General features: G+C 38.2%; 1 protein-coding gene across 2 annotated transcripts in view; it reads left to right on the top strand.

Annotated features, from left to right (window-relative positions):
• The window catches only part of LOC144321923 (zinc finger protein 525-like), a 55,373-nt gene that overhangs the window by 14,664 nt on the left and 14,846 nt on the right, over positions 1-25,863 (top strand). For both annotated transcript variants that reach the window (XR_013387516.1, XM_077911298.1), the window contains exons 2-4: positions 3,601-3,675; positions 4,052-4,174; positions 4,472-4,519. Coding sequence is in view for 1 of the 2 variants with exons in the window: in XM_077911298.1 (XP_077767424.1) it covers positions 3,670-3,675; positions 4,052-4,174; positions 4,472-4,519 (177 nt within the window). In the remaining variant the exon portion in view is untranslated. The remainder of the gene's footprint in view (positions 1-3,600; positions 3,676-4,051; positions 4,175-4,471; positions 4,520-25,863) is intronic.

Genomic DNA, 25,863 nt, shown 5'->3' with positions numbered 1-25,863 from the left:
AAGTCCATATCAGCATCTTGATTAGGGTAATGATACGCCTGAATCCTTCCTGCATGGACCTCTCAGAGTTGGAGCATATCTGGCCTGAATCATCCTGCTGTTCTGGGCTTCCATAAGTTTAGGGAAGGGTTGGAATGTGTATACGCTCCTTTTAGTTCCCATCAGAGAAAGAGAAAGAAAAAGAGAAAGAGAGGGGCGGAGAGAGAGAACGAACTGGGATGGCTGAAAGTGGGGGTAGGGAGCGTAGAAGGAGATTGAAAGGGGAATGTGGCGTTACCTGGGGCATACCTGGGAATTATTTATTCCTTCTCCACAGCTGTTTTTTTTTTTTTTTAAAGATTTTATTTATTTATTCATAGAGACACAGCTAGAGAGAGAGACAGAGACACAGGCAGAGGGAGAAGCAGGCTCCATGCAGGGAGCCCGATGTGGGACTCGATCCCGGGGTCTCCAGGATCACACCCTGGGCTGCAGGCGGCGCTAAACCGCTGCGCCACTGGGGCTGCCCTCCACAGCTGTTTTTTTGAGATGCTGTACTTTTTCAAGAGAGGGATCCAGAGAAATACAACTGAGGTTTACAATCTTAAAAGCCATGCTCCAGATCAGTTATTTCTTTTTTCTTTAAATACAGTGTCTGTATTTTAAACTTTTTTAAAACTGTTTTTTTAAACTGAGGTATAATTGACATATAGTTTCAGGAACATAATGATTTGGTATTTGTATATATTGTTAAATGATCACCACAATAAGACTGGTTAACATCCATTACCACACAGTTACAATTTTTTTTCTGGTGATGAGAACTTTTAGGATGTACTCTCTTAGCAACTTTCAAATATGCAATACAGTATTATTAACATGCTGTATATTACATTCCTATAACTTATTTATTTTACTGAAATGTGGTGTGTTGGATTTTTTTCATTTGTATGAACATTTATTTTTGTTATTTAGAAACTTCCTTGCTCAGCTACGTTCCTTCCATGAACCTATCCCAGATCCTCCCATTCTGTCAGAGAGTGAGTAATGGTGCCCAGCAGCGTAGTCTTGTCTCTTTTTTTAATTTTTTTTTAATTTTTTATTTTTTTATTTTTTATTTTTTTTGTAGTCTTGTCTCTTAATGTCCCATTCTTCTTTAATATTGTTTACATTTAGGGTCTATGATAAAGCCTAAATACATTTCATTGAGGGAAGTATTAGAAACTTCCTTATCAGAATTATAGTTTAATGAAGTGTAAATGATTGTTGAATGGGAAAACTGATCTGCCCAAGCCTATATATCCTTAATTTTTGAGTTCCCCCTTTAAAAATGTTATAAAGTATTTCAAACTATAAAAGAACACTCATGTACCTAACAAGAGTCAGAATAGGAAAGACTATTGAAGACCCTTTTGTACCCTGCCCTCCCTTTTAAAGGGTAACCTGTAAAGAAAACTTGTAGTCATCATTTTCTTGTCTTTTTAAAAAAGAATTAATTACTTTATTTATTTATGAAGTACAAATAGGGGGAGGGGCAGAGAGAGAGGGATAGAGAGAATCTCAAGCTGACTCTGCACTGAGTGCTGAGCTGATATGGGCTCAGTCTCATGACCCTGAGATCATGATCTGAGCCAAAATCAAGAATCAAATCCTTAACCAGCTGATCCTTCCAGGCACCCCCTCTTGCTTTTCATAATTATTTTACTGTATATTCCCTAAACAATATATTATTAAATTTTCTATAGTTTTGAATTTTTAAATGAGATTAGTAGATGTGTTTTTGAGAATTATAGAGTTTTTCTTTTTTGTGCATTTTTATTTATTTATTTTTAAAGGTTTATTTATTTATTCATGAGAGACCCACATAGAGAGAGAGAGAGAGGCAGAGACATAGGTAGAGGGAGAAGCAGGCTCCATGCAGGGAGCCCGACTCAGAACTCGATCCCAGGTCTCCAGGATAATGCCCTGGGCTGAAAATGGCACTAAACCGCTGGGCCACCTGGGCTGCCCTGTGCATTTTTATTTAAATTCTAGTTAGCATACAGTGTAGTACTAGTTTTAGGCATATAATATGATTCAACACTTCACTACAACACCTTGTGCTTATCACAAATGTCCTCTTTATTTTTTAATTTTTATTTATTTATGATAGTCTCACAGAGAGAGAGAGAGGCAGAGACATAGGCAGAGGGAGAAGCAGGCTCCATGCACTGGGAGCCCGACGTGGGATTCGATCCCGGGTCTCCAGGATCGCGCCCTGGGCCAAAGGCAGGCGCCAAACCGCTGCGCCACCCAGGGATCCCACAAATGTCCTCTTTAATACCATCCCCTATTTAACCCATGCTTCCCCCCCTCACTTCCTGTCTGGTAACTTTATTTATAGTTCTTTATAGTTGATAGTCAGCTTCTAGGTTTGCCTCTCTCTTTTGTTTACCTTTGCTCATTTGTTTTTTAAATTACACATGAGTGAAATCATATGGTATTTCTTTTTGTGACTGATTTATTTCACTTAGCATACTATTCTCTAGCTCCATCCTTCTGAAATGGCAAATGTCAAGATTTCAAAAATTTTAGACTTTCAAAGCTGTAAAGGAAAGATATTGTTCAATCTAAATATCCAAAGTAATGGAATGGTTATGTTCTTGTTCCTAAGATGAAAGATACAACAGTTAAAGTTTAATAAACAGAAAAGTTTATTAAATAACTTGCATTTTGGGGTCCCTAGCTGGCTCAGTCAGAAGACCATGTGGCGTTGTTAGTTTGAGCACCATGTTGGGTATAGAGATTGCTTAAATAAAACTTAAAAAAATAAATAACTTGTTTGTTTATTTATAAAAGATTTTATTTATTCATGAGAGACAGAGAGAGAGGCAGAGACATTAGGGAGAGGGAGAAGCAAGCTCCTCGTGGGGAGCCCGATGTGGGACTCAATCCCAGGACCCTGGGATCATGACCTGAGCCAAAAGCAGATGCTCAACCACTGAGCCACCCAGGTGTCCCTAACTTGTATTTTCAAAAAAGATTTATTTATTTTATTTTAGAGAGAGAGAACACATGAGCAGGGAAAGGCACAAAGGGAGAGAGAGAGAGAATTTGCAAGCTGACTCCCTGCTTTGTGTGGAGCCAGACAAGCCAATCCCAGGACCCTGAGATCATGATCTGAGCCAAAATCAAGAGTCAGGTGTTTAACCAACTGAGCCACCCAGGCATCCCTAAATAACTTGTATTATAAGGAAAAGTGCTTGTGATTTTGTCTAACAGTGGAGATCCTTAGTATTTAGTGTACATTTTCATCATATGAAAGTTCTATTATGTGTAATAGAGGTTTTTTTATTCAGTAAATATTTTAGAAAGATTATTCTTTAAGAAATAAGAAAAGAAAGGGAAGGGAGGGACTCTTTTCTGAGTTTATTGTAGGTAGTAATTAGCATACCAGATGTTCACTATAAAATTCAACTTTGGTGTATGTTTGAAAATTTCCACAATAGAAATACTGGTAAGTTGTGGATGGTCATTGAAGTAAATAGTAATTTGCCAGGTCTACAGGTTGTTGTGTGTTTTTCTACTTCTATTCATTTATTTTGGAAACTACAAATAAATATGCATTTTATTCATTCCTAGCCCTAGCCGTGGGATAATGGGACGGTCTCACTGAATGAAGGTTTGTTTGCAGCAACAGGAATATTCAAGATGAAGGTACTTTGTTTTAATTATGCTAATTTTTTACTCTGCTCCCTGCTTTGCCTAGCCCATTTGCTCTACGTATTTTCTTTTTTTAAAAAAAGACTTTATTTGAGAGAAACAGAGATAGCAAGAGAGCACAAGCAGGGAGGAGAGAGGGAGGAGAAGAGAGAGAAGTAGACTCCCTACTGAGCAGGGAGCCCAACGCAGGGCTCGATCTCAGGACCCTGGGATTATGACCTGAGCCAAAGACAGATGCCTAACCAACTGAGTGACCTAGGCACCCATGCTCAAAGTATTTTCACTATCCCTGTGTCCTCTTCCATTTCTTCTTTCATCTTAAAAACATTTCCTTTAGTTTCAACAGTATTATATGGTATTGTCATTTCAGGGATTGGTGATGTTCAGGGATGTGGCTGTAGACTTCTCTCAGGAGAAGTGGGAATGCCTGGACCCTGCTCAGAGGGATTTACACAAAGATGTGATGGAGAACTATAGCAACTTAATCTTACTGGTGAGGATGTTTGTCCCCAAATAATTTGTGAATTTTGTGTGTACTTTACTGTGTAGATTTCTATTTATTTCTTAGGTAATTATTTTATGTTTTGTGGATTAAAAGACGGGTAGCTCTGTGGGTATCTCTATCTTCTCTATGCTTTAGATCTTTACACATTCTCTGGTCCATCATGTAGTTGCTTGTTTACTTGAGGACTAGGTTTGAATTGAGGAATAGCATGAGTATATCTTACTATTTTTTCATATAAACAGAACTCTATTCCTAAGCCTGATGCAATTTTCTTATTGGAACAAGGTTAGGAGCCCTGGATGGTTTCGAGGAACATGGGAGGATGGTGTCCAGGTGAGTAAGGATTGAAGAGATGGGAAAAGGCACTGCAGTTAACTCAGCTGTTGTGGGAGGCAGTTCCTTAAAGTGATTGATTGAGGAAACTCTCCTTTGAAGGCCCATCCAAGTGTTATGGAGAAAAGGCCTAAGACACATGAAGAAAATTAAGTCTTTTTATTTGCACCTATACTCTTTGTGTTACTCTTTTGTCATAAGTCCTCCTATTTTATTTTATTTTTTATTATTTTTAAAAGATTTTATTTATTCATAGAGACACACACGTTGGGGGGCGGGGGGGAGGCAGAGACACAGGCAGAGGGAGAAGCAGGCTCCATGCAGGGAGCCCAATGCAGGACTCGATCCCAGATCACACCCCAGACTGAAGGCAGCGCTAAACCACTGAGCCACCTGGGCTGCCCAAGTCCTCCCATTTTAAAGTGCTTTTTCTTCGCGAGCCATCTATTTCACGTAACTTGAATCTACTTTCCCTTTTTTTTTTTTCTTAAAGATTTTATTTATTTATGAGAGAATGAGAGAGAGAGAGGCAGAGACACAGGCAGAGGGAGAAGCAGGCTCCATGCAGGGAGCCCAGCGAGGGACTCGATCCCGGGTCTCCAGGATCATGCCCTTGGCCGAAGGTGGTGCTAAACCGCTGAGCCACCCGGGCTGCCCCACTTCTTTACCTTTTAAGTCTAAACTTGTGTGTTTTTCAAAAGCTTCTTTAAAAAAAAAAGATTTTATTTATTTATTCATGAGAGACACACAGAGAGGCAAAGACATAGGCAGGCTCCCTCTGGGGAGCCCAATGTGGTACTTGTTCTCCAGACCTGGGATCACACCCTAAGCAGAAAGCAGATGCTCAACTGCTGAGCCAGCTAGGTGTCCCTCAAAAGCTTCCTAAAATACATTTTAAGTGCTTCTGTTCATTTTTCCTGCCGATCTTTGACTTCTTTTTTTCTAACTAGTTTTGCTTTGATGCAGCAATTCCATGTATTAATGAATATTCATTCACTTTAAAAAAAGATTTAAAAATTATTTTAAAAAGATTGTATTTATTTATGAGAGACACAGAGAGAGAGGTAGACATAGGCGAGGGAGAAGCAGGTCCCCTGCGGGGAGCCCGATGTGGGACTCGGTCTCCTGACTTGGGATCATGCCTTAAGCTGAAAGCAGACGCTCAACGACTGAGCCACCAGGAGTCCCTAAAAAAAAAAAAATTTTTTTTAATTTTTTATTTATTATTTATGATAGTCACACAGAGAGAGAGAGAGAGAGAGAGGCAGAGACACAGGCAGAGGGAGAAGCAGGCTCCATGCACCGGGAGCCCGACGTGGGATTCGATCCCGGGTCTCCAGGATCGCGCTCTGGGCCAAAGGCAGGCACCAAATCGCTTCGCCACCCAGGGATCCCAAAAAAAATTTTTTAAAGCAATCTCTACACCTAACATGGGGCTAGAACTCATAATCCAAGATCAAGAGGCACATGTGCCACTGACTAAATCAGCCAGGTGCTCCTTATTCACTTGTCAGCATTTATTGACTTAAAAAGATTTATTCATCCTTCTTTTCTTGTGCGTGGAAGTTTAAGAAGCATATAAGCTGTTAAGATCCAGTCTAACAAAACAACAACAACAAAAAGATCCAGTCTAACAAAGGGTCTACTACATGTCCGTAAAGTAGAAACCGTAAGACTTTTAATATGGTGCTTAGAAGAAAAATCTGAAGATAAAATTATGGGGAGAATGCTGGGAGAAAAAGATATGCCTGCTTTTAGGAGGAAATGGTTGTGGATAAAAGAGAATAATAAGTAAATTGTAGAAGAATTAGATGTCAAGGAAAAGTGAGAGATCCATTTTCAAGTAAGTTGCTGAGGTTCTTAATGTGGACAAAAATTAAGCTGTAAGTAGCATAGACTGAGGGATTTTTCTTTTAAAATAGAAAAGATAAGGCTTTTTATTTTTTTAACGTGCTGTTAAGTAGTGGAAACACTATCTGTTTCTAAAAGTATTTTAATGATAGGATATAGATTTTTTTGAAAGATTTAAAAAAATTTTTAAAGTAATCTCTACACGCCGATGTGACATTTGAACTCACAACCTTGAGGTAAGAGTCTCATGCTCCACTGACTGAGCCAGCCAGGTGCCCTGGATATAGATTTTTTTAAAACAGGATATAGATTTCATTTAGGTCTTTTCACAGAGTAAGTGGAAATTTATAAATGTCTTTTTAAAAAGTTTTATTATGAAATTTTCAGATCTACACAAAGATAGTGTAATGTACATCCATCCCATGGATCCATTTCCTAACTTTAGTAATTATCAGTATGTTTCCAATTTTATTTCATCTGTCTCTACTGATCTCTGCACCCCCTTCCCCTGAAGTATTTCATTTTACTTTTTCTTCCAAGTTTTTATGTAAATTCCAGTTAACATAGAGTGTAATATCAGTTTCAGGTGGCCCCTGAAATATTTTAGAGCAAGTTCTAGGTATCATATGTTTAAAAACTATTAAACATAGGTTCCTTTTCACAATTTCTCCTATTTAAGATTACTACTATGACGCAACTTTATTTATGTGGGTATTTTCACATTTTATTCTCAGATGAGAAATTCCTGGGTCAAAAAGCTTAAATTTTTGACGCTCCTGATATTCTAACATAGAAATGCATGATACAGTGAAGCTGTGTTAATCCACTTCACACGAGTACTAGTAGTTGGTTAAATAATTTAAAAAGTTAAAGTTAAAAAGTATGCTAAGCCACAACCATTTTATTTTAGTTGAAAACATTTATAGTTTGTTTGTTTGTTTGTTTGTTTTTTTACCCATTTTCTGATGTCAGGGCCAGATGTTTTCTTTGAATACAGGTTCCCTATTTTTAGTTCTGCCTTATTTTTCATACATACTAAACCTATAGGGTATGAATTGTAATTTAAGCTTTCAGATTTTTAAAAATGTTTTAATTAATTAATTAATTAATTAAAGTAGGCTCCATGCCTAGCATGGAGCCCAGCCCAAGGCTTGAACTCATGACTCTGAGGTCAAGACCTGAGCTGAGATCAAGGGTTGATGCTTAACCAGCTGAGCCAACCAGGGGCCCCAGGTTTTAGTTATTTACATGAAAGAACAACATATAGATTCTTGCAATCCAGGGTGACTGAAGATCCTCAAGATGCCTGGGTTCTATTTTTCTATACTTTCTTTGATTTACTTAAAAAAATACGCCCAACAACAACAACAAAAAAATACGCCCAACATAGGGCTCGAATTTACAACCCAGAGATCAAGCATGGCATTCTCTCCGAACTGAGCCAGCCAGGACCCCCTCCAGAACTTTTTTTTTTTTTTTTTATTTATTTATTTATTTATTTATTTATTTATTTATTGTTTTAATTTTTTTTTTCCTCCAGAACTTTTTAGTTGTAGCTCATAATTTCTTGATTTATTGATTTGTAGTTTCATTTCATTGTGATTGGAAATGACACTATAATTTCAGTGGTTCAAATCTATCCACACTTGTTTTGTGGCTAAAAGTTCAAATACGTGAATAATTATAATAAATGAAATGGCTAAAGAAAAGAAAAACTTCAACCCTGTTAAGAGAAATCAACTAAATACATGAAGACACAAAGTTGAGCCATCTTATTCTGTGCTCTTTGTCTTACTTTTGCTGTTTTAATTTTTGTTTTGTTTTATTTTGCATTGTCTTGGATTGATTTATATTTGAAATTAAAAAAATAAAATTTTGGGATGCCTGGGTGGCTCAGTGGTTGAGTGTCTGCCTTTGGCTCAGGGCGTGATCCTGGGATCCAGGATCAAGTCCCACATGAGGCTCCTTACAGGGAGCCTGCTTCTCTCTCTGCCTGTGTCTCTGCCTCTCTCTCTCTCTCTGTCTCTCATGAATGAATAAATACAATCTTTAAAAAAATAAAAAAATAAAAAATAAAATTTAGGGGCACCTGGATGACTCAGTGGATTGAGCATCTGACTCTTGATTTCAGCTCAGGTTATGATCTCATGGTCCTGGAATTGAGTCCTTCATCAGGCTCCATGCTCAGTGGGGAGTCTGCTTGAGGATTCTCTCCCTCTTCCTCTTCCTCTGCCCCTGCCCCTGCTTGTGTTCTCTATCTCTAAAATAAAAAATACAATTTATTCCAGTGTTTATTTTTACTTTGCTGGTTTGGAAGTTGAAAGCACCAACTCTGGAGCCAGACTGTCTGGATTCAAATCCTGGCTCTGCCTGGATTTTTTTTTTTTTTCTTAATGACATTTTTTTTTAAAAGATTTTATTTATTTCTTCATGAGAGACACACAGAGAGAGGCAGAGACAGAGGCAGAGGGAGAAGCAGGCTCCCTACAGGGAGTCCGATGTGGGACTCAATCCCAGAACTCCGGGATCATGCCCTGAGCCAAAGGCAGATGCTCAACCGCTGAGCCACCCAGGCGTCCCTTTTTTTTTTTTTAAATTAGCAATATATTTTGGATCCTTTCTAGGACAATGCATATAAATATATCTATTTTTATTGAAGTAGAATTGATATATGCAAAATTATATTAGTTTCAGGTATATAATTTGATTCAGTATTTGTATATATTACAAAATAATCACCACAACAAGTCTAGTTAACATAGGTCACTTTACATAGTTATGGGTTTTTTTTGAGAACCTTTAAGATTTATTCTCTTAGCAATTTTCAAATATTATTTGAATATAGTTGCCATGCTGTACATTACAACCTTATGACTTACTTTATAACTGAAAATTTGTACTTTTTGACCCCCTTCACCCATTTCATCTACCACTTCATCCTCTGCTTCTGGCAACATCAGTCTATTTTCTCTATATTCATGATCTTGGCAGTTTGTTTTGTGTGTGTTTTAAGATTCTACATATAAATGAGATCATTTATATGTCTTTCTTTTTTTTTTTTTTTTTAAAGATTTTATTTATTTATTCATGATAGTCACAGAGAGAGAGAGAGAGGCAGAGACACAGGCAGAGGGAGAAGCAGGCTCCATGCACCGGGAGCCCGATGTGGGATTCGATCCCGGGTCTCCAGGATCGTGCCCTGGGCCAAAGGCAGGCGCCAAACTGCTGCGCCACCCAGGGATCCCTATATGTCTTTCTATGACTTATTTCACTTAGCATATCTGACTTCTTTCACTTAGCATAATGCTCTCAAAGTCCACACATATTGATGCAAATGGCCACATGTATTTTTAATGGCTGAATAATATTCCTCTCTGTGTTTGTGTGTCACATTTTCTTTGTCCATTCATCCATCTATGGACACTTAGGTTGTTTCTATATCTTGGCTTTTGCAAATAATGCTACAGTGAATATGTGGGTACAGATATGTTTTTTTGAGTTAGTGTTTTCATTTTCTTCAGCTAAATACCCAGAGTAGAATTGTGAATCATATGGTAGTTATACTTTTATTTTTTTTAGGAATCTCCATATTCTATAGTGGCTGAAAGTGATCAAAGATTAAATAAAGATATTTTTCAGATCAAAGGTAAAAAAAAAAAGATGTTTTCAAATGAACAGAATCTTCTAAGGATGTACTTTGGAAAAAAATGAAAAATTAAGTACACAAAAAATCGATCAGTTCTGAATAAATTTTAGCTCTTACATTTTTGAATATAGTTTCATCTTCTTCTTTTCTGGAAGACCAGTAAGATCTTTGTCTTTTCTTCTTGACTCTTATCCTTGCTTTCATATTTCCACTCTCATTTTCTCTATATATTGCATGCTATACAATTTCTTCAGAGCAGTCATATGGTCGCTGATTCTCTCATGAGTTCTACCTGATTTGCTATTTAACTGTTCCAGTATTTTTTTTTTAAGATTTTATTTATTTATTCATGAGAGACACAGGGAGAGAGAGGCAGAGACAGGCAGAGGGAGAAGCAGGCTTCATGCAGGGAGCCCGACCTGGGACTCGATCCCTGGTCTCCAGGATCATGCCCTGGGCTAAAGGCAGGCACTAAACCGCTGAGCCACCCAGGTGTCCCTCCAGTATGGTTTTGTTATTGACTCCTTTCCCTCTCTTTTTCTCCTTGTAATTTATATGTTAAACTGGATTATCTCTTCTATTATTTAACGTAAACCTCCTTTTATTTGTTTATTGCCTTATTTCCCATAAGTAAGCTAAATTAGTATTGTATGTTTCATTAGGAAGCATATAATGTCTATTTGGTTCTCTTACTGTTATGTCATCAGCCATTCTTGATTACATCCTTTAAAAATCACTAAAGAATTTAAAAATTATCATTATGGGGGCACTTTGGTGGCTAGTTCGTTAAGTGTTCAACTCTTTTTTTTTTTTAAGATTTTATTTATTTATTCATGATAGACATAGAGAGAGAGAGGCAGAGACACAGGTAGAGGGAGAAGCAGGCTCCATGCCGGAAGCCTGACGTGGGACTCCATCCTGGGACTCCAGGATCACACCCTGGGCCAAAGGCAGGCGCTAAACCGCTGAGCCACCCAGGGATCTCTAAGTGTTCAACTCTTGATCTCAGCTCAGGTCTTGAGCTCAGGGTCATGAGTTCAAACCCTGCATTGGGCTCCACAGTGGGCATGGAACCTACCTTAAAAAATAGTAAATTAATAAAAATTATTATGAACTCATAGGTCTTAAAAATTTTTTCATCAGTACATTAATTATCATTACAGTTACTATTCTTAAATTTATGTTGAAATTGCCCCATGTTTTACCAGTGGGAGCCTCTTCAGATTGTTTTCTGTGTCTTTTTTGACATGACTGGGAGTCTTTAATAGCTTCTTTGCTCTAGGCTCATAGTATATAGTTGAGCCTCGAACAACATGAGCGGTGAGGGGTGCCAATCCTCTACCCCTCACAGTTTAAAATCTTTTTTGACTTTTTACTTCCCTCAGAACTTACCTACTGGTAGCCTACTGTTGACCAGAAGGCTTACTAATAATGTAAATAGTCAATTAATATATTTTTATGTTGGGGATCCCTGGGTGGCGCAGCAGTTTAGCGCCTGCCTTTGGCCCAGGGTGCGATCCTGGAGACCCGGGATCGAATCCCACATCGGGCTCCCGGTGCATGGAGCCTGCTTCATCCCTCTGCCTGTGTCTCTGCCTCTCTCTCTCTCTCTCACTGTGTGCCTATCATTAATAAGTAAAATAAAAAAAAAAAAAAAATTAAAAAAAAAATATATATTTTTATGTTGTATGTATTATATACCATAGTCTCTCAATGAAGTAAGCTAGAGAAAGGAATATGTTATTAAGAAAATCCTAAGGAAGATAAAATGAATTTATACTACTGTACTGTATTTATTGATATTCCAAGTTTACATTGTTTATAAGATGAATTGTCTGTAAGTACCTACATCAATATTGTCTTATATGATCCAAAACACTATAGATATTATATATTTTACTAACACTGAACATCAAAAATGAAAAGGTAATCTGAAAAAGAAATTAATATTTATTTACAAGTTTAACGATTCATGCATTAATAACAAGCAGCAATATGATTGCTTTATGGTAGCCTAGTGTAATTGATGTGATTCCATCACAGTAACCTAGCCTATACTCTACTGAATGAAGCATTACATTCTGGCATGTATTATTACAGTCATATTTCATAATATAGTATTGGAAACATTGTTACATTTTAAAAACCACTTACCGGTTTCTCCAATTATGAGAGAGAGGCAATGCAAAACAACAGTTATAATGATGGATTGGAATTTAAGCTAGGTAAGGCCATCAGGGATATAGTAGACAGTGAAAATTAACATTACAAATGACTGGGGAGGGGCTCAGTGGTTTAGCGCCGCCTTCAGCCCAGAGCCTGATCTTGGAGATCCGGGATGGAGTCCCACGTCGGGCTCCCTGCATGAAGCCTGCTTCTCTCTCTGCCTCTCTCTCTCTCTCTCTCATTCTCTCTCTGTCTCTCATGAATAAATAAATAAAATCTTTAAAAAAAAATGACTGGGGACATGAACAAGAGGGTGATTCTAGAATAATTGCCACTTCTCTGCTTGAATTTTGGAAGTCTCTTGTTTAGTTTTGTTTAATTTAGTTTTGTCTTTATGCCTCACTCCTTTCACATTTATCTCCTTCCTGGTAGATTGTTTTATAAAAAGCACTTAGTTCAGGTGTAGGACAACTTAATATAATTTTCCTTGCTAAGTTCCCTCCCCCCTTTGTCCCTGAATCTTCTCCCATAGTTATAAGAATGTTAGGAACAACCACTTCTTTATGCCAGTCCTTTTGCATATATTACTCCCAGTCTTCACAAGCCAATGGAATAGATATTTCTGCTTCTATTTTTATATGAAGAAATGGTGATTCAAATAGGTAAAAGTAATTCATTTGCACAGAAAGATAACCAGCAACAGAGATGGGGTTTAAAATGCTGCTGTGTCTGAATTCTGTGTTTTTACTAATTTCATTACTACTCCTTCTTTGTTTTGCAACAGTTTCTCAGCTTTTGCTGTCAAATCATTCATTGCTAGAGACTTTGCCTGAGTTCTCTTCTGTATTGTTTCAAGGACAACCTTCATAGCATCTTCACCAAAAGATAGTTTTAGTTTTGTTGGATCCACAAATCATGCCATACTGTAGTCACAGGAGAATTTGTTTGTAATAATTGTACTTACTCAGCATAGTAGAATATTCTCAATCTTTTCCATTATCTAGATTGCCATCCTCCATTATCTCCTCCAGCTTATATTCAATATACCTTTTGTTGTAGAGTTCCTAATGCTCCAGTCTTCCCAGACTCCTTCAATCCTAACCTCCCAATATTCTCAAGTCCTTTTGCTTAACATTATGTAACATTTTCTGGAAAGTACAAATATAGTAGTCTTGGACAGAAAAGAGTGGAAAGGAGGTCCTGAGAAAGGGCCTGGAGGAACAAAATAGGTTATTTGATGGAAAGAAGGTTGAATAATATTACAATTTCAAGTGAAGGTTAAAAGACAAGGCACCTCAGTATGGTGGTTGAAATAGGGAAACAGAAAAGATAGTCATGTCTATACATAAATGGCAATGAGCATTGGCAGAGATAAATGTGTACAGGAAAAATGTGTGGTTAAGTATATATATTATATTTTTCCATTTACATCAGTTAATAATCTAACTTTGGTTATAATTCCTTTTAGTCTCTGAGGGAAGTGATGAAGTAAAGACATATTATCATTTAAGTGGTATGGTAGAGATTAAAATCAGAGACTAAATAAATAAAATCAGAGACAGATGTTTAGAATCTATCACTAGAAGCACAAATGATTATTATAATTCTTAAATATTTCACTTAGTTCCTAATCTGTATATTTCCTTTTAACCGTATAATAATCCTATTCCACTTATCTCTGGAACACTTTTTATGAGTAAGATGTTGGCTATTCTGTGTTGAGTGAAGTGGCCATTGATTGTTTTTGCCCCTTAAGAGCTTTAACAGTAAGAAAATATTACATATGAATAAATTAATGATTGTATAATTCTAAAATACAGAAAAATGCAATGAGAGAGAAAATACTATGATAGGCTAGAAAAGGAAGAAGTGAATTTAAGGTTGTGTAGCTCAACCTTCCTAAGGAGGTGACTTTTCAGTTGGAACTTTGTAGTATGATATGAAGCCAGCCATGCAAAGAGCCAGAGTTTCTAACAGATTGAACAGTCTGGAAAACTTTGGAAAGGTAAAGGGTTTGGCTTATTTCAGATGCTTAGCAGTGATGAATACTTGGCACATAATGAAAAGTGGGGAAAGTGGGTCAAGAAGATGTTGGATAGGACTTTGGGATATGTCAAAGAAAAGATTATGGAAAATCACATAAGCTGTGGTGAAGAGTTTGGATTTTATTCTAAATGCAGTTGGAAACCATTGAAATATTCTAGGTAGGATTCTTAAATTTTTACAATATCAAAATTGGCTGGTTGAGTGTATTAAAAATAGGAAACCCAAGACTTATTGCTGTAAATTCTTATTTACTTGATATGAGTCAATACATTGACATTTAATTTTTTTTTTATTTTATTTTATTATTTTTTTTATTTATGTATGATAGTCACAGAGAGAGAGAGAGGCAGAGACACAGGCAGAGGGAGAAGCAGGCTCCATATACCGGGAGCCTGATGTGGGACTCGATCCCGGGTCTCCAGGATCGCGCCCTGGGCCAAAGGCAGGCGCCAAACCACTGCGCCACCCAGGGATCCCGACATTTAATTTTTAAATAGACTGACTATTCAGGTGATTCTGCTCTATATCTAAATTTAGATACTACTGACTTAACCTGTTTACCTAATAACCACCCTCATCTTTCTTAAATCTTTATGCTCTTGACTTCTTTTTAAAATTGAAAGCCATGTGGGGCATCTGGGTGGCTCAGTGGTTCAGCGTCTGCCTTTGGCTCAGGTGGTGGTCCAGGGTCCTGGGATTGAGTCCCACATCAGGCTCGCCACAGGGAGCCTGCTTCTCCCCCTATTTCTCTGCCTCTCTCTCTATGTCTCTCATGAATAAGTAAATAAAATATTTTTTAAAAATTGAAAGCCAGGGCAGCCCTGGTGGCCCAGCAGTTTAACGCTGCCTGCAGCCCAGGGTGTGATTCTGGAGACCCGGGATCGAGTCCCACGTCGGGCTCCCTGCGTGGAGCCTGCTTCTCGCTCTGCGTGTGTCTCTGCCTCTCTCTCTCTCTCTGTCTCTCATGAATGAATGAATAAAATCTTTTAAAAAAATCGAAAGCCATGTATACCATCTTCACTTCTTATGGATTTTATTTTCAGTCCCCCCCCCTCTTTTACCATAGAAGTTTAATTTCTCCCCAATGAGGAAACACCATATATTTACTTTCTGGTTATCTTTAACACCTGGAATTCAGATGTAAGACCAAAACATTGTTTCTGCAAAGAGAAATCTATGGAGTAACATCATCCCAATGGATGATAATGGAAAAAAGTCATAGCCTTGTGGGCTCCAGTATCAGAGATGACTGGGAATGCAAAGGCCAGTTTGAGAAGGAAGAAATAAGTCAGGAGGGATATTTGGAGCAAGCATTAATGACTTATGAAAAAACACCAACTTTCAGCTTGCAGACATCTCTTACTCTACATCAGAGAATTTATCCTGGAAATAAACTCTAAATTCACAGAATGTGTGAAGGCCTTTATTTATGGCTCAGGACTTATGCTACAGCAAGGAATTATTGGTGAGAAACCCTATAAATGTAGGGGATATGGGAAGGTCTTTAGTAATTTTTCCTTACTGAACATCAAGAGTGCTACTCTTACTGGTGAGAAACACTATGAATGTAAGGAATGTGGACAAGCTTTTATTCGTGGCTAACATCTTATTCAACATCAGAGAATTCATTCAGATGAGAAATCCTATGGTTGTAAGGAATGCAGGAAGGCCTTTAGAGTACATTCACAACTTGGTCAACATCAGTGACTTCATACTGGTGAGAAAACCTTATCAATGTAGGGAGTGTGGGAAGGCCTTTCTTCGTGGCTGACAACTTACTGAACACTATAGAATTTATCATGGTATGAAACACTGTGAATGTAAAGAAATGTGGGAAGGCCTTTATTTGTGGTTCCCAACCTTTTCAACATCACCAGATTCATACTGGTGAGAAATCCAATGACGTGCACACTGTGGAACGCCTTTATTTGTGCCTTACAACTTAGCATCAGCAAATTCATACTGTGAAAAAAACCTTATAAATGCAAGGAATGTGGGAAGGCCTTTAGACAGTCTGCACACCTTACTCAACATCAGAGAATTCATAATCTGACATAATTAATGTAGAAGCCCTTTACTTATCATTTATTTGCCATAGATCATTACATTTAATTCTATAGTAAAATACAGTGGATGTGGTGATTCCTTTTACCTGATACTCAGTTTATTCAGCATCAGAATTTAATACTGAAAAAATAATGAATGTAAAAGGGTTTTCTATCATGACTCAAACCTTATTGAAATTATACAGATTCATACTAGAGAATGTGGTGAATGAGAAAGGCACTCTTTGCTTTTCATGTATTATTCATGTGACACTGGGCAAATTATTTAACTTCTCTGTGCTTAAATTTACTAATTGGTAAACTGTTGGTACTGATGATATATTTGTAATAGAGAGTTTTGATGTTTGACCATGGACTTCTTCTTTTTTTGTTTTAAAGATTTTATTTATTTATTTATTTATAAGAGAGACACACACACAGAGGCAGAAACATAGGCAGAGGGAGAAGCAGGCTCCCTGCAGGGAGCCTGATGTGGGACTCAATCCCTGATCCCTACTCCAGGATCACGCCCTGAGCTGGAGGCAGACACTCAACTGCTGAGCCACCCAGGGGTCCCGACCACTGACTTCTTTTAAGCTTCATCTTCCCTACCTACTTTGGCCCCATATCTGGAAGGCTGATAAGAAAGCCTGTATGCACCTCTTCTTTTGAGCCAGTGGGAAGGAAGTTTAAATTTTGCAAATTCCAGCTTACATCCAGTTCCACCTCATTTATTATAAAAGCCACCCTATTCTTTCTGCTTTGCTCAAGCTACTGCAGACCTGCTTGTGCAGGCCCTGCTCTGCCCAGGAGTCTCTTGTGAGTAACAAACTCTCAAAATCTCTTCGTGTATACAGTGACCATGAATTAATTTGTGCAGCTGGCAGGACAATCCCTAGGCTATAACTACTACTCCTTTGAGTTCTTTCTTCTCTTACTCTTAGCTGACTAAATAGTACACACTAAATGGTGTGGGAGAGGACTCTGCTGCTTGCTGGCAAGGTTGTGCTTTGAGCTGTGCTGCTCTGCTGCATTAACTCAGTCCTCCAGAGCTTCTATTATATAGATTTAATCAACCCAAGTCAGAAGTTTTGATAATTGGTGTTTAGGGTTGGGCTTACAGCATTGGGGCCCTCCTTAAAGTAGTTCTGGGTTGTTGTCTTGGCCTGGAAAATCTGTTTGTATATTAGAATTGTGTGTCTTAGTTCCATCATAAACTGTAGGTCAGAGGAATGACTCAGCCTGTGACTGCAGGTTGTGTGTCTCAGCCAGGCGTTGGCCCCAGTTTTATAGAAAAGCTCAAAGAAAAAACTGATAACCTCTTCAATATATGCATCCATCAGCTGGTTGCTTGTGAAAGAGCAGTCATTAGTGAAAAAGCAGTCCTGTGGTTTGCTGAAGTCGGTACTCTTAAGAGCAGATGGCTGACCAAGACTTTTTAAATATTTCCTCTGCTGCTGCCCATGCCTCTATCACAACAAAGATCCTGATCCTCAGGATTATATGGGAAAACACCTATGGTGTCCTCTTGGCACAGACACTTATTAACGGATCCTACTATTGAAGTAAGTCCCCATTTCAGGAGTTTCCAGGACTGTCCTCTACAACTGCAGAACCCTCACCAAAAGGCCTAGTATTGGTAACACTGTAATCTGGTCTTTTCCAATTATCTCACCTCAGTAAGACCCCCAAGGAGTTCCAGATTCTTCTGTAACAAACTTACGGAGCATCCAATCTCTTTGCCCCAACTCAGTTTCCTCAGGTGTAGGACCCTCTGCCCCATTCCCTAACCCCATTGACCTAACCCTAAGGCAACCACCCTAACCTTATAGGGATATAGCATGCCTCTGGGACCTCAGTCATCACCCACTGACAATCGACCCTGTACAACCATGGTGGTCCATTGGTCATCACATAGTGTGTTACCATTGTTAGCTTTTTTTTCATTTATAGCCTTTTTTTGGATGTTTCCAAATCATAGGGATCCCCAGAAACTTCAAGTTTCATGGAGGAACACGCTGTGTTCTTTGAGGCATTACTAGACATAAGATTAAAGGCAAAGAAGTTGGGCAGCCCGGGTGGCTCAGCGGTTTAGCACCTGCCTTCCGCCCAGGGCATGATTCTGGAGACCTGGGATCGAGTCCCACATCGGGCTCCCTGCAGGGAGCCTGCTTCTCCCTCTGCCTGTGTCTCTGCCTCTCTCTCTCTCTCTCTCTCTCTCTGTTCTCTTTCATGAATAAATAAATAAAATCTTAAAAAAAAAAAAGGCAAAGAAGTCCACCTTACCTTATTGGCACCATAACTTTGGCTAATTTTCCAGTGGTCATATTTCACACCTCCTTTGGATTTTCCATTATTGGGATATATGCTCTAACCAGTCTTGTGGGCCATTAGAATAAAACTAAAACTTTTAGGGACACCTGGGTGGCTCAGTAGTTGGGTATCTGCCTTCAGATCAGGGCATGATCCTGGGGATCTAGTCCCGCATCGGGATCCTGGGGATCTAGTCCCGCAGGGCATGTCTGGGGATCTAGTCCCGCATCGGGCTCCCTGCAAGCCTGTTTCTCCCTCTATGTCTCTGCCTCTCTCTGTGTGTCTATCAGGAATAAATAAATCTTTAAAAAAAACTAAAACTTTTGCCTTAGTGTTCGCCTTCCCAAATGGGATCTTGTGAATCTGCCTCAAGCCATTAAAATGACTGATATAGCCCAATATAAATTGAAATGGGGCCTTTATGGATTGAGATCCATTGTACAAGATCTATTAAGAGAAAAAGTAATTATTCCCACTGTCTTTCCATTTTGTTTTATTGAGAATTTTTCCATCCATGCTTATCAGGGATATTGGCTTGTAATTCTCCTTTTTAGTGGGGACTTTGGTTTTGCAATCAAGGTAATGCTGGCTTAGTAGAATAAGTTTGGAAGTTTTCCTTCCATTTCTATTTTCTGGAACAGTTTGAGAAGAACAGCTATTAATTCTTCTTTAAATGTTTGGTAGAACTCCCCTGGGAAGCCATTGGGCCCTGAACTTTTGTTTGTTGGGAGATTTTTTGATTACTGATTCAGTTCTTTGCTGGTTATGGGCCTGTTCAAATTTTTGGTTTCTTCCTATAGAACCACTTAGTTTTTAAATTGATTTTCTCTATACCTCTACTTTTCTCTTAATTTCCACTCTTTATTATTTTATCTGCTTTGGGTTTAATATGCACTTTTTAAACGGTTTCTTTCTTAGATCATTGATTTTGGCAACTTTTAAAATTTTATAACAGGAATTTGAAGCTAGAAATCTCTATTTCTATTTATAATTTTATTCAGTTGCCTCTCATAAATTTTAGTAGGCCATACTTTCTTTAATGGGTCAAAAGTTTTAATTTTAACTCATGATTTCTTCTTTAACCTATGGATTCTTCAGAAATATACTATTTGTATATCAGTCATTTTGGAGATTTTTCAAATGTTTTTATTACAGATTTCTGACTTAATTATTATTTATAGTAACTATTTTTGACATCTTTGCTGTTTCTATACTCTGTTTCTGCCTCTTGCATCTGTTTCTATGAACTGATATTTTTCTGGTTTATGGCTCATGTTTTTCTGCTTCAGATATCTAATTTTTTAAAGTATTTATTTATTCATGAGAGGCACACAGAGGCAGAGACATAGGTAGAGGGAGAAGCAGGCTCACTGCAGGGAGCCTGATGCAGGACTTGATCCCAGGACCCCAAGATCACAACCTGAGCTGAAGGCAGATGCTCAACCACTGAGTCACCTAGGTATCCCCAGATGTTTAATTTTTGGTTAAAAGTTGGATATCCATTTTCTGTCAGCATTCAGAGATTTCTTTATTCTGCTTGGACTCTCCTTCTGTTTTTCAAAGTATGGGGTTCTAAATACAAAATTATTTTCCTCTAATTTAAAGATTTAGACAGTTTTCCTCATGTACTTGCCACTGATGAAAGTCTGATTAATCTGATTCTTATTCTCCTGTAAGCATACTGCTTTTCTTTTTGAAACATTCACAACTTTAATGTTCATCTTTCAGGTTCTGAATTCTAAGAATTTTCTTGTTTATTTATTTTTTTAATCTAATATATGTGATTGAATTGGGGTGCCTGGGTGGCTCAGTTGGTTGAGCATCTGACTTGGGCTCAGGTTGTGATCTCCTGGTCCTAGGATCAACCCTCGCTTTGGGCTCCGTGCTCAGCAGGGAGTCTGCTCCTCCCCCAGCCATGCTCTCTCTTTTTCAAATAAATAAATATTTTAGGGGATCCCTGGGTGGCTCAGCGGTTTAGTGCCTGCCTTTGGCCCAAGGCGCGATCCTGGAGTCCCAGGATCGAGTCCCGCGTCGGGCTCCCGGCATGGAGCCTGTTTCTCCCTCCTCCTGTGTCTCTGCCTCTTTCTCTCTCTCTCTCTCTGTCTATCATAAATAAATAAATAAATCTTTAAAATAAATAAATAAATAAATAAATATTTTATAAAATGAAAGAAGAAAAGGCTTAGTAAACTTATGAAAAAATACATGTGATTGAATTTAATACACCATTGATTGTAATTCTACCATTAATTAATTTATTATTAATTTATATTTATTATTAATTAATAATTAATACCATTAATTAATTTATTTAATTAAAATAAAAATCAATCAATCGGTCCCAGAGGGGGTTGGTTAAGTGTCTGCCTTTAGTTCGTGTCATAATCCCAGGGTCCTGGGATTGAGCTCCTGCATCAGCTTCCCTGCTTAGCAGGGAGCCTACTTCTACCTCTCCTCCTGGGTCATGCTCTTTCTCGCTATCTCTGTCACTCTATCGCTCTCTAATAAATAAGTAAACTCTTAAAAAAATAACTAAATCACTAATTAAACTGGGCTATGTCATTATTTGTGAAACTCAATTTCAGAGATGTTAAAATTCAAACAAATGTGCAACTCAAAATTAGAGATACGGTATTTTCCTTCTGACCATATGATGGGTCTAATTTAATCTGAGCATTTTGGTCCTTCATTAATTTTAGAAACTTCCTTTTTTATGAGGGGGAGAACATAGTCTTCTCCCTATTTTTTCTATTAACATTAAAATCTATTAAATGTATATTGTTATCCTGGAGATGTGATCCTTTGACAAACTTTGGGACTTCAGTGCCCATAACCACACATATGTGTCTAAGTGTGTACATTTTTCTGAGTAAGGGGTTATAGTGAATATGGTCTTAAATAGATATATGACCTCCAAAAAATTAAAAACTGCTGAATGTCAGATTTTATTCTACATTGTTTGGTGTCTGTACTTTCTGCTGCATTCTGGTGCTGTTTCTCTATTTTATTGTGGCTTGACTTGCCTTTTCTGCTGTGTACTTCTTCTTGCAATTCAGGCCAGCTACTGAACTTTTGTTTCAGTGATATAAATGTTTTTTTTTTATTTTTTTTTTTTTTATTTATTTATGATAGAGAGAGAGAGAGAGGCGCAGAGACACAGGCAGAGGGAGAAGCAGGCTCCATGCACCGGGAGCCCGACGTGGGATTCGATCCCGGGTCTCCAGGATCGCGCCCTGGGCCAAAGGCAGGCGCCAAACCGCTGCGCCACCCAGGGATCCCTGTTTCAGTGATATAAATTAAAATTTATATATCTAAGTGATTCCATTTTCTAGATTTGTTAATTCCTTATATCTACTGAGGGTACTATTTAAGCATATTCTAAAATTCTGGTCTTAATCCTGTAACAATTTTTTAGAAATCAGTTTGATTTCTTTGTAGTCTGATTGGAAAAATGAACTTGAAGCTGACCTGTTTTTGTGAGATACAGGGGAGAAGTATGGTTGTGGATGTGGGTGTTCCCCTTTCTTTCTAGGTCATTCCCAGCAACTGACCTGTGAATCACATCTAAGTTCCCACACCACTTGCTTTCCCCTGAACATAAACACTCTAGTCTCTAGGACATGATGTATACATTCAGTCCATATGCTGCTTTTGGCTTTATACCCTTTCCCCACCCAAATAAACACCAGTTGTTTATTATGCCTTCTTTACTATTTCTTATTCTTTAAAAAAAAAAAAAGATTTTATTTATTTATTCATGAGAGACACAGAAAGAGGGAGAGAGGCAGAGACATAGGCCGAGGGAGAAGCAGGTTCCATGCAAGGACCTGGATGTGGGACTTGATCCCAGATCCCAGAATCATGCCCTGAGCCAAAGGCAGATGCTCAACCACTGAGCCACCCAGGAGTCCCTCTATTACTTATTCTGACAAACTTTGAGCTTGGAACACCAGGGGTGAGTCCCCTTTTGCTGTAGCACTCTTTCATGTTTTGGCTTGTAGTTTTCTTAGTTTTCTGTTCTTGTGTTTGTGTTTTATTTTTTTAAGTTTATTTCTTTAAGTAATCTCTACACCCAACATGGGGCTCAAACTTACAGCCCTGAGATCAAGAGTCACACACTCTTCTGACTGAGCTAGCCAGGTACCCTGTGTGTTTGTTTTAAATACCACATATTTAAAAATCTTTGTCCTAATGAACTGATGTGACATGTTAATATATATTAGACTTCTGTAAAACAATATCTGCAGGGACGCTTGGGTAGCTCAGTGGTTAAGTGCGTGCCTTCAGCCCAGGGCGTGATCCTGGAGTCCCTGGATCAAGTCCCATTGGGCTTGGGCTTCCTGCATAGAGCCTGCTTCTCCCTCTGCCTGTGTCTTTGCCCCCCCCCGCCCCAGTGTCTCTCGTGAATAAATAAATAAAATCTTAAAAAAAAAGAAAAAGAAAAAACAATAAAAAAATGAGTGAAATTATTGTACTTGCCTTTCTCTGGTTTACTTCACTTAGCATTATACTCTTTAGATCCATCTATGTCGTTGTAAATGGCAAGATTTCATTCTTTTTATTGCTGAATAATATTCCATTGTACATATATATCACATCTTTATCTGTTCATCAATCAGTGAACACTTGGGCTGCTCCCATATATTGGCTATTGTAAATGATACTGTTCAAAAGGTTCCTGATTTTTATTTTTTTATTTATTTATTTTTTTTTAAAGATTTTATTTATTTATTCATGATAGTCACAGAGAGAGAGAGAGAGAGAGAGGCAGAGACACAGGCAGAGGGAGAAGCAGGCTCCATGCACCGGGAGCCCGACGTGGGACTCGATCCCGGGTCTCCAGGATCGCGCCCTGGGCCAAAGGCAGGCGCCAAACCGCTGCGCCACCCAGGGATCCCGGTTCCTGATTTTTAGACTACAATATATCTATATAACAATTCCTACTTTATGGAATTTAAAAAATATATATTAGGTTTTGAATTTCTTTTCTTTTTTTTTTTAATTTTTATTTATTTATGATAGTCACACAGAGAGAGAGAGAGAGGCAGAGACATAGGCAGAGGGAGAAGCAGGCTCCATGCACCGGGAGCCCGACGTGGGATTCGATCCCGGGTCTCCAGGATCGCGCCCAGGGCCAAAGGCAGGCGCCGAACCGCTGCGCCACCCAGGGATCCCTAGGTTTTGAATTTCTTACATGCTTTTTGAACATTTAGCAAAGAATTGTGATTCTTCAGTTAATCATATAAACCATCCTTTTATTTCAAAAAAATCCAACTGGGACACACCATAGAGTAATGGCCCAAAACGTTCACGTCCTAATCCCCAGAACCTCACAGGCAAAGAGACTCTGTAGATGTGATTAAGTTAAGGATTTTGGGGTAATCTCCCGGTGGCTCAGCAGTTTAGCGCTGCCTTCAGCCCAGGGTGTGATCCTGGAGACCCAGGATCGAGTCCCATGTTGGGCTCCCTGCATGGAGCCTGCTTCTCTCTCTGCCTGTGTCTCTGCCTCTCTCTCTCTCTTTCTGTGTCTCTCATGAATAAATAAATAAAATCTTAAAAAAAAAAAAAGTTAAGGATTTTAATGTGGGGAAATTATCCTAGGTTATCCAGGTAGGCCCAAAGGATTCTTAGAAAGAGGAAGGCAAGAGAGTCAGAGGAGATGTGATAATGGAAGCATGGTAGAGAGATTTCAAGATGCTATGCTGCTGGCATTGAAGAAGGAGGAAGGGTCATGAGCCAGAGAATGAAGGCAACCATAAAAACCTAGAAAAGAGAAGGAAATAGATTGTTCCCTACTACTTTCAGAAAGAACATAGCCTTTGATTTTAGCATGGCAAGACCTACTTTGGATATACCTACTATATTACCTATTACAGTACGTGAATAATCATTAAGATACTTTGCTGGGAAATACAGTACTGGTTAGCTTTGACTATGAAGAAATAGATGAAAGCACCTGACCAAAAGTTCCACTGAACAAAAAAGACTGGTCATCTTTGGGTAGATGTGTAATACTAAAAGTGAATATGAAGGTAAACATCCTATTGCCTTATTGAAATAGGGGACAAAGAGGAGCAGCCATAGGAGGGAATGGTCAACAGTGGTAGAGGTACCTTTATACTTAAGGGTAAATACAATAGAAGACCACAGTCACCTTTTCTATTTGTACATTTAACTGTGTTTGTTTGGATCAACCTCATTTCCATCTGAAAGGAAAGTGATGCCAGAAAACATGTATTTAATCACTGCAGGAAAAAGATGAGCCAGTTATAATGGAAGATGTGAGAGATTATAGGCAATGAGCCGCACATAGTAACTACTGCATGATTACTTTAAAGAGTATTTTAATAAGCATCAAAATAACTTCCTCAATGTAATCTTTGTATTATCTACCTTTATCCTTATTTTTCTTTCTTAAATCTAGTGGTTAAGTTATTCTATAGTTAAACAATTATGTACCCTCAGCCAGCTAGCTAGCTTTCTTTCTTTCTTTCTTTCTTTCTTTCTTTCTCTTTCTTTCTTTCTTTCTTTCTTTCTTTCTTTCTTTCTTTCTTTCTTTCTTTCTTTCTCTCTCTCTCTCTTTCTTTTCTTTCTTTCTTTCTTTCTCTTTCTTTCTTTCTTTCTTTCTTTCTTTCTTCTTTTTCTTTCTTTTTTAAAGATTTTATTTTATTTATTTATTTATTTTTTTAAAGATTTTATTTTTAAGTAATCTCTAAACTCAATGTGGGGCTCGAACTCACAACCTGGAGATCAAGAACTGCATGTTCCACTAACTGAGCCAGCTAGCCACCCCACCCCTTGTTTCTTAGTTGTGAATAAAGTGGAATTAGATTTAATCATAGTAAGTTTGAGGTTACAGAAATCAACGAAAATAAGTGGAGGGGCACCTAACAGGCTCAGTCATTTAAGCATCAACTCTTGATTTTGGCTCAGGTCTTGATCTCAAGGTCCTGAGTTTGGGGCCTCTCATTGGGCTCCACTCTGGGCCTGGAGCCTAAATGAAAAAATAAATAAATAAGAAAGAAAGAAAAACAAAATAAATGGATTAACAAATTAGGAAAGTAATGAATATGTAATGGAAATACATATAAGATCAAAGCAAATAAGTTCAAAGTGAAATAAGATTAAAGCAAAAGATACTAGAATAGAGAATAATGGACTTGGAATTAGGTAGGTTCTGATCATACAGCTTTTCTGAAGAAATGACTTTTAATCTTGAATCCTGGAGAATGAGAGGGAGCCCAGTCCTACAAAGAGCTGTATCAGAGGGTCACAGA

The sequence above is a fragment of the Canis aureus genome, chromosome 1, assembly GCF_053574225.1.
Source record: "Canis aureus isolate CA01 chromosome 1, VMU_Caureus_v.1.0, whole genome shotgun sequence".
NCBI lineage: Eukaryota > Metazoa > Chordata > Mammalia > Carnivora > Canidae > Canis > Canis aureus.
The sequence above is the reverse complement of the archived record's forward strand: the minus strand, read 5'-3'. Positions and strand labels throughout refer to the sequence as shown.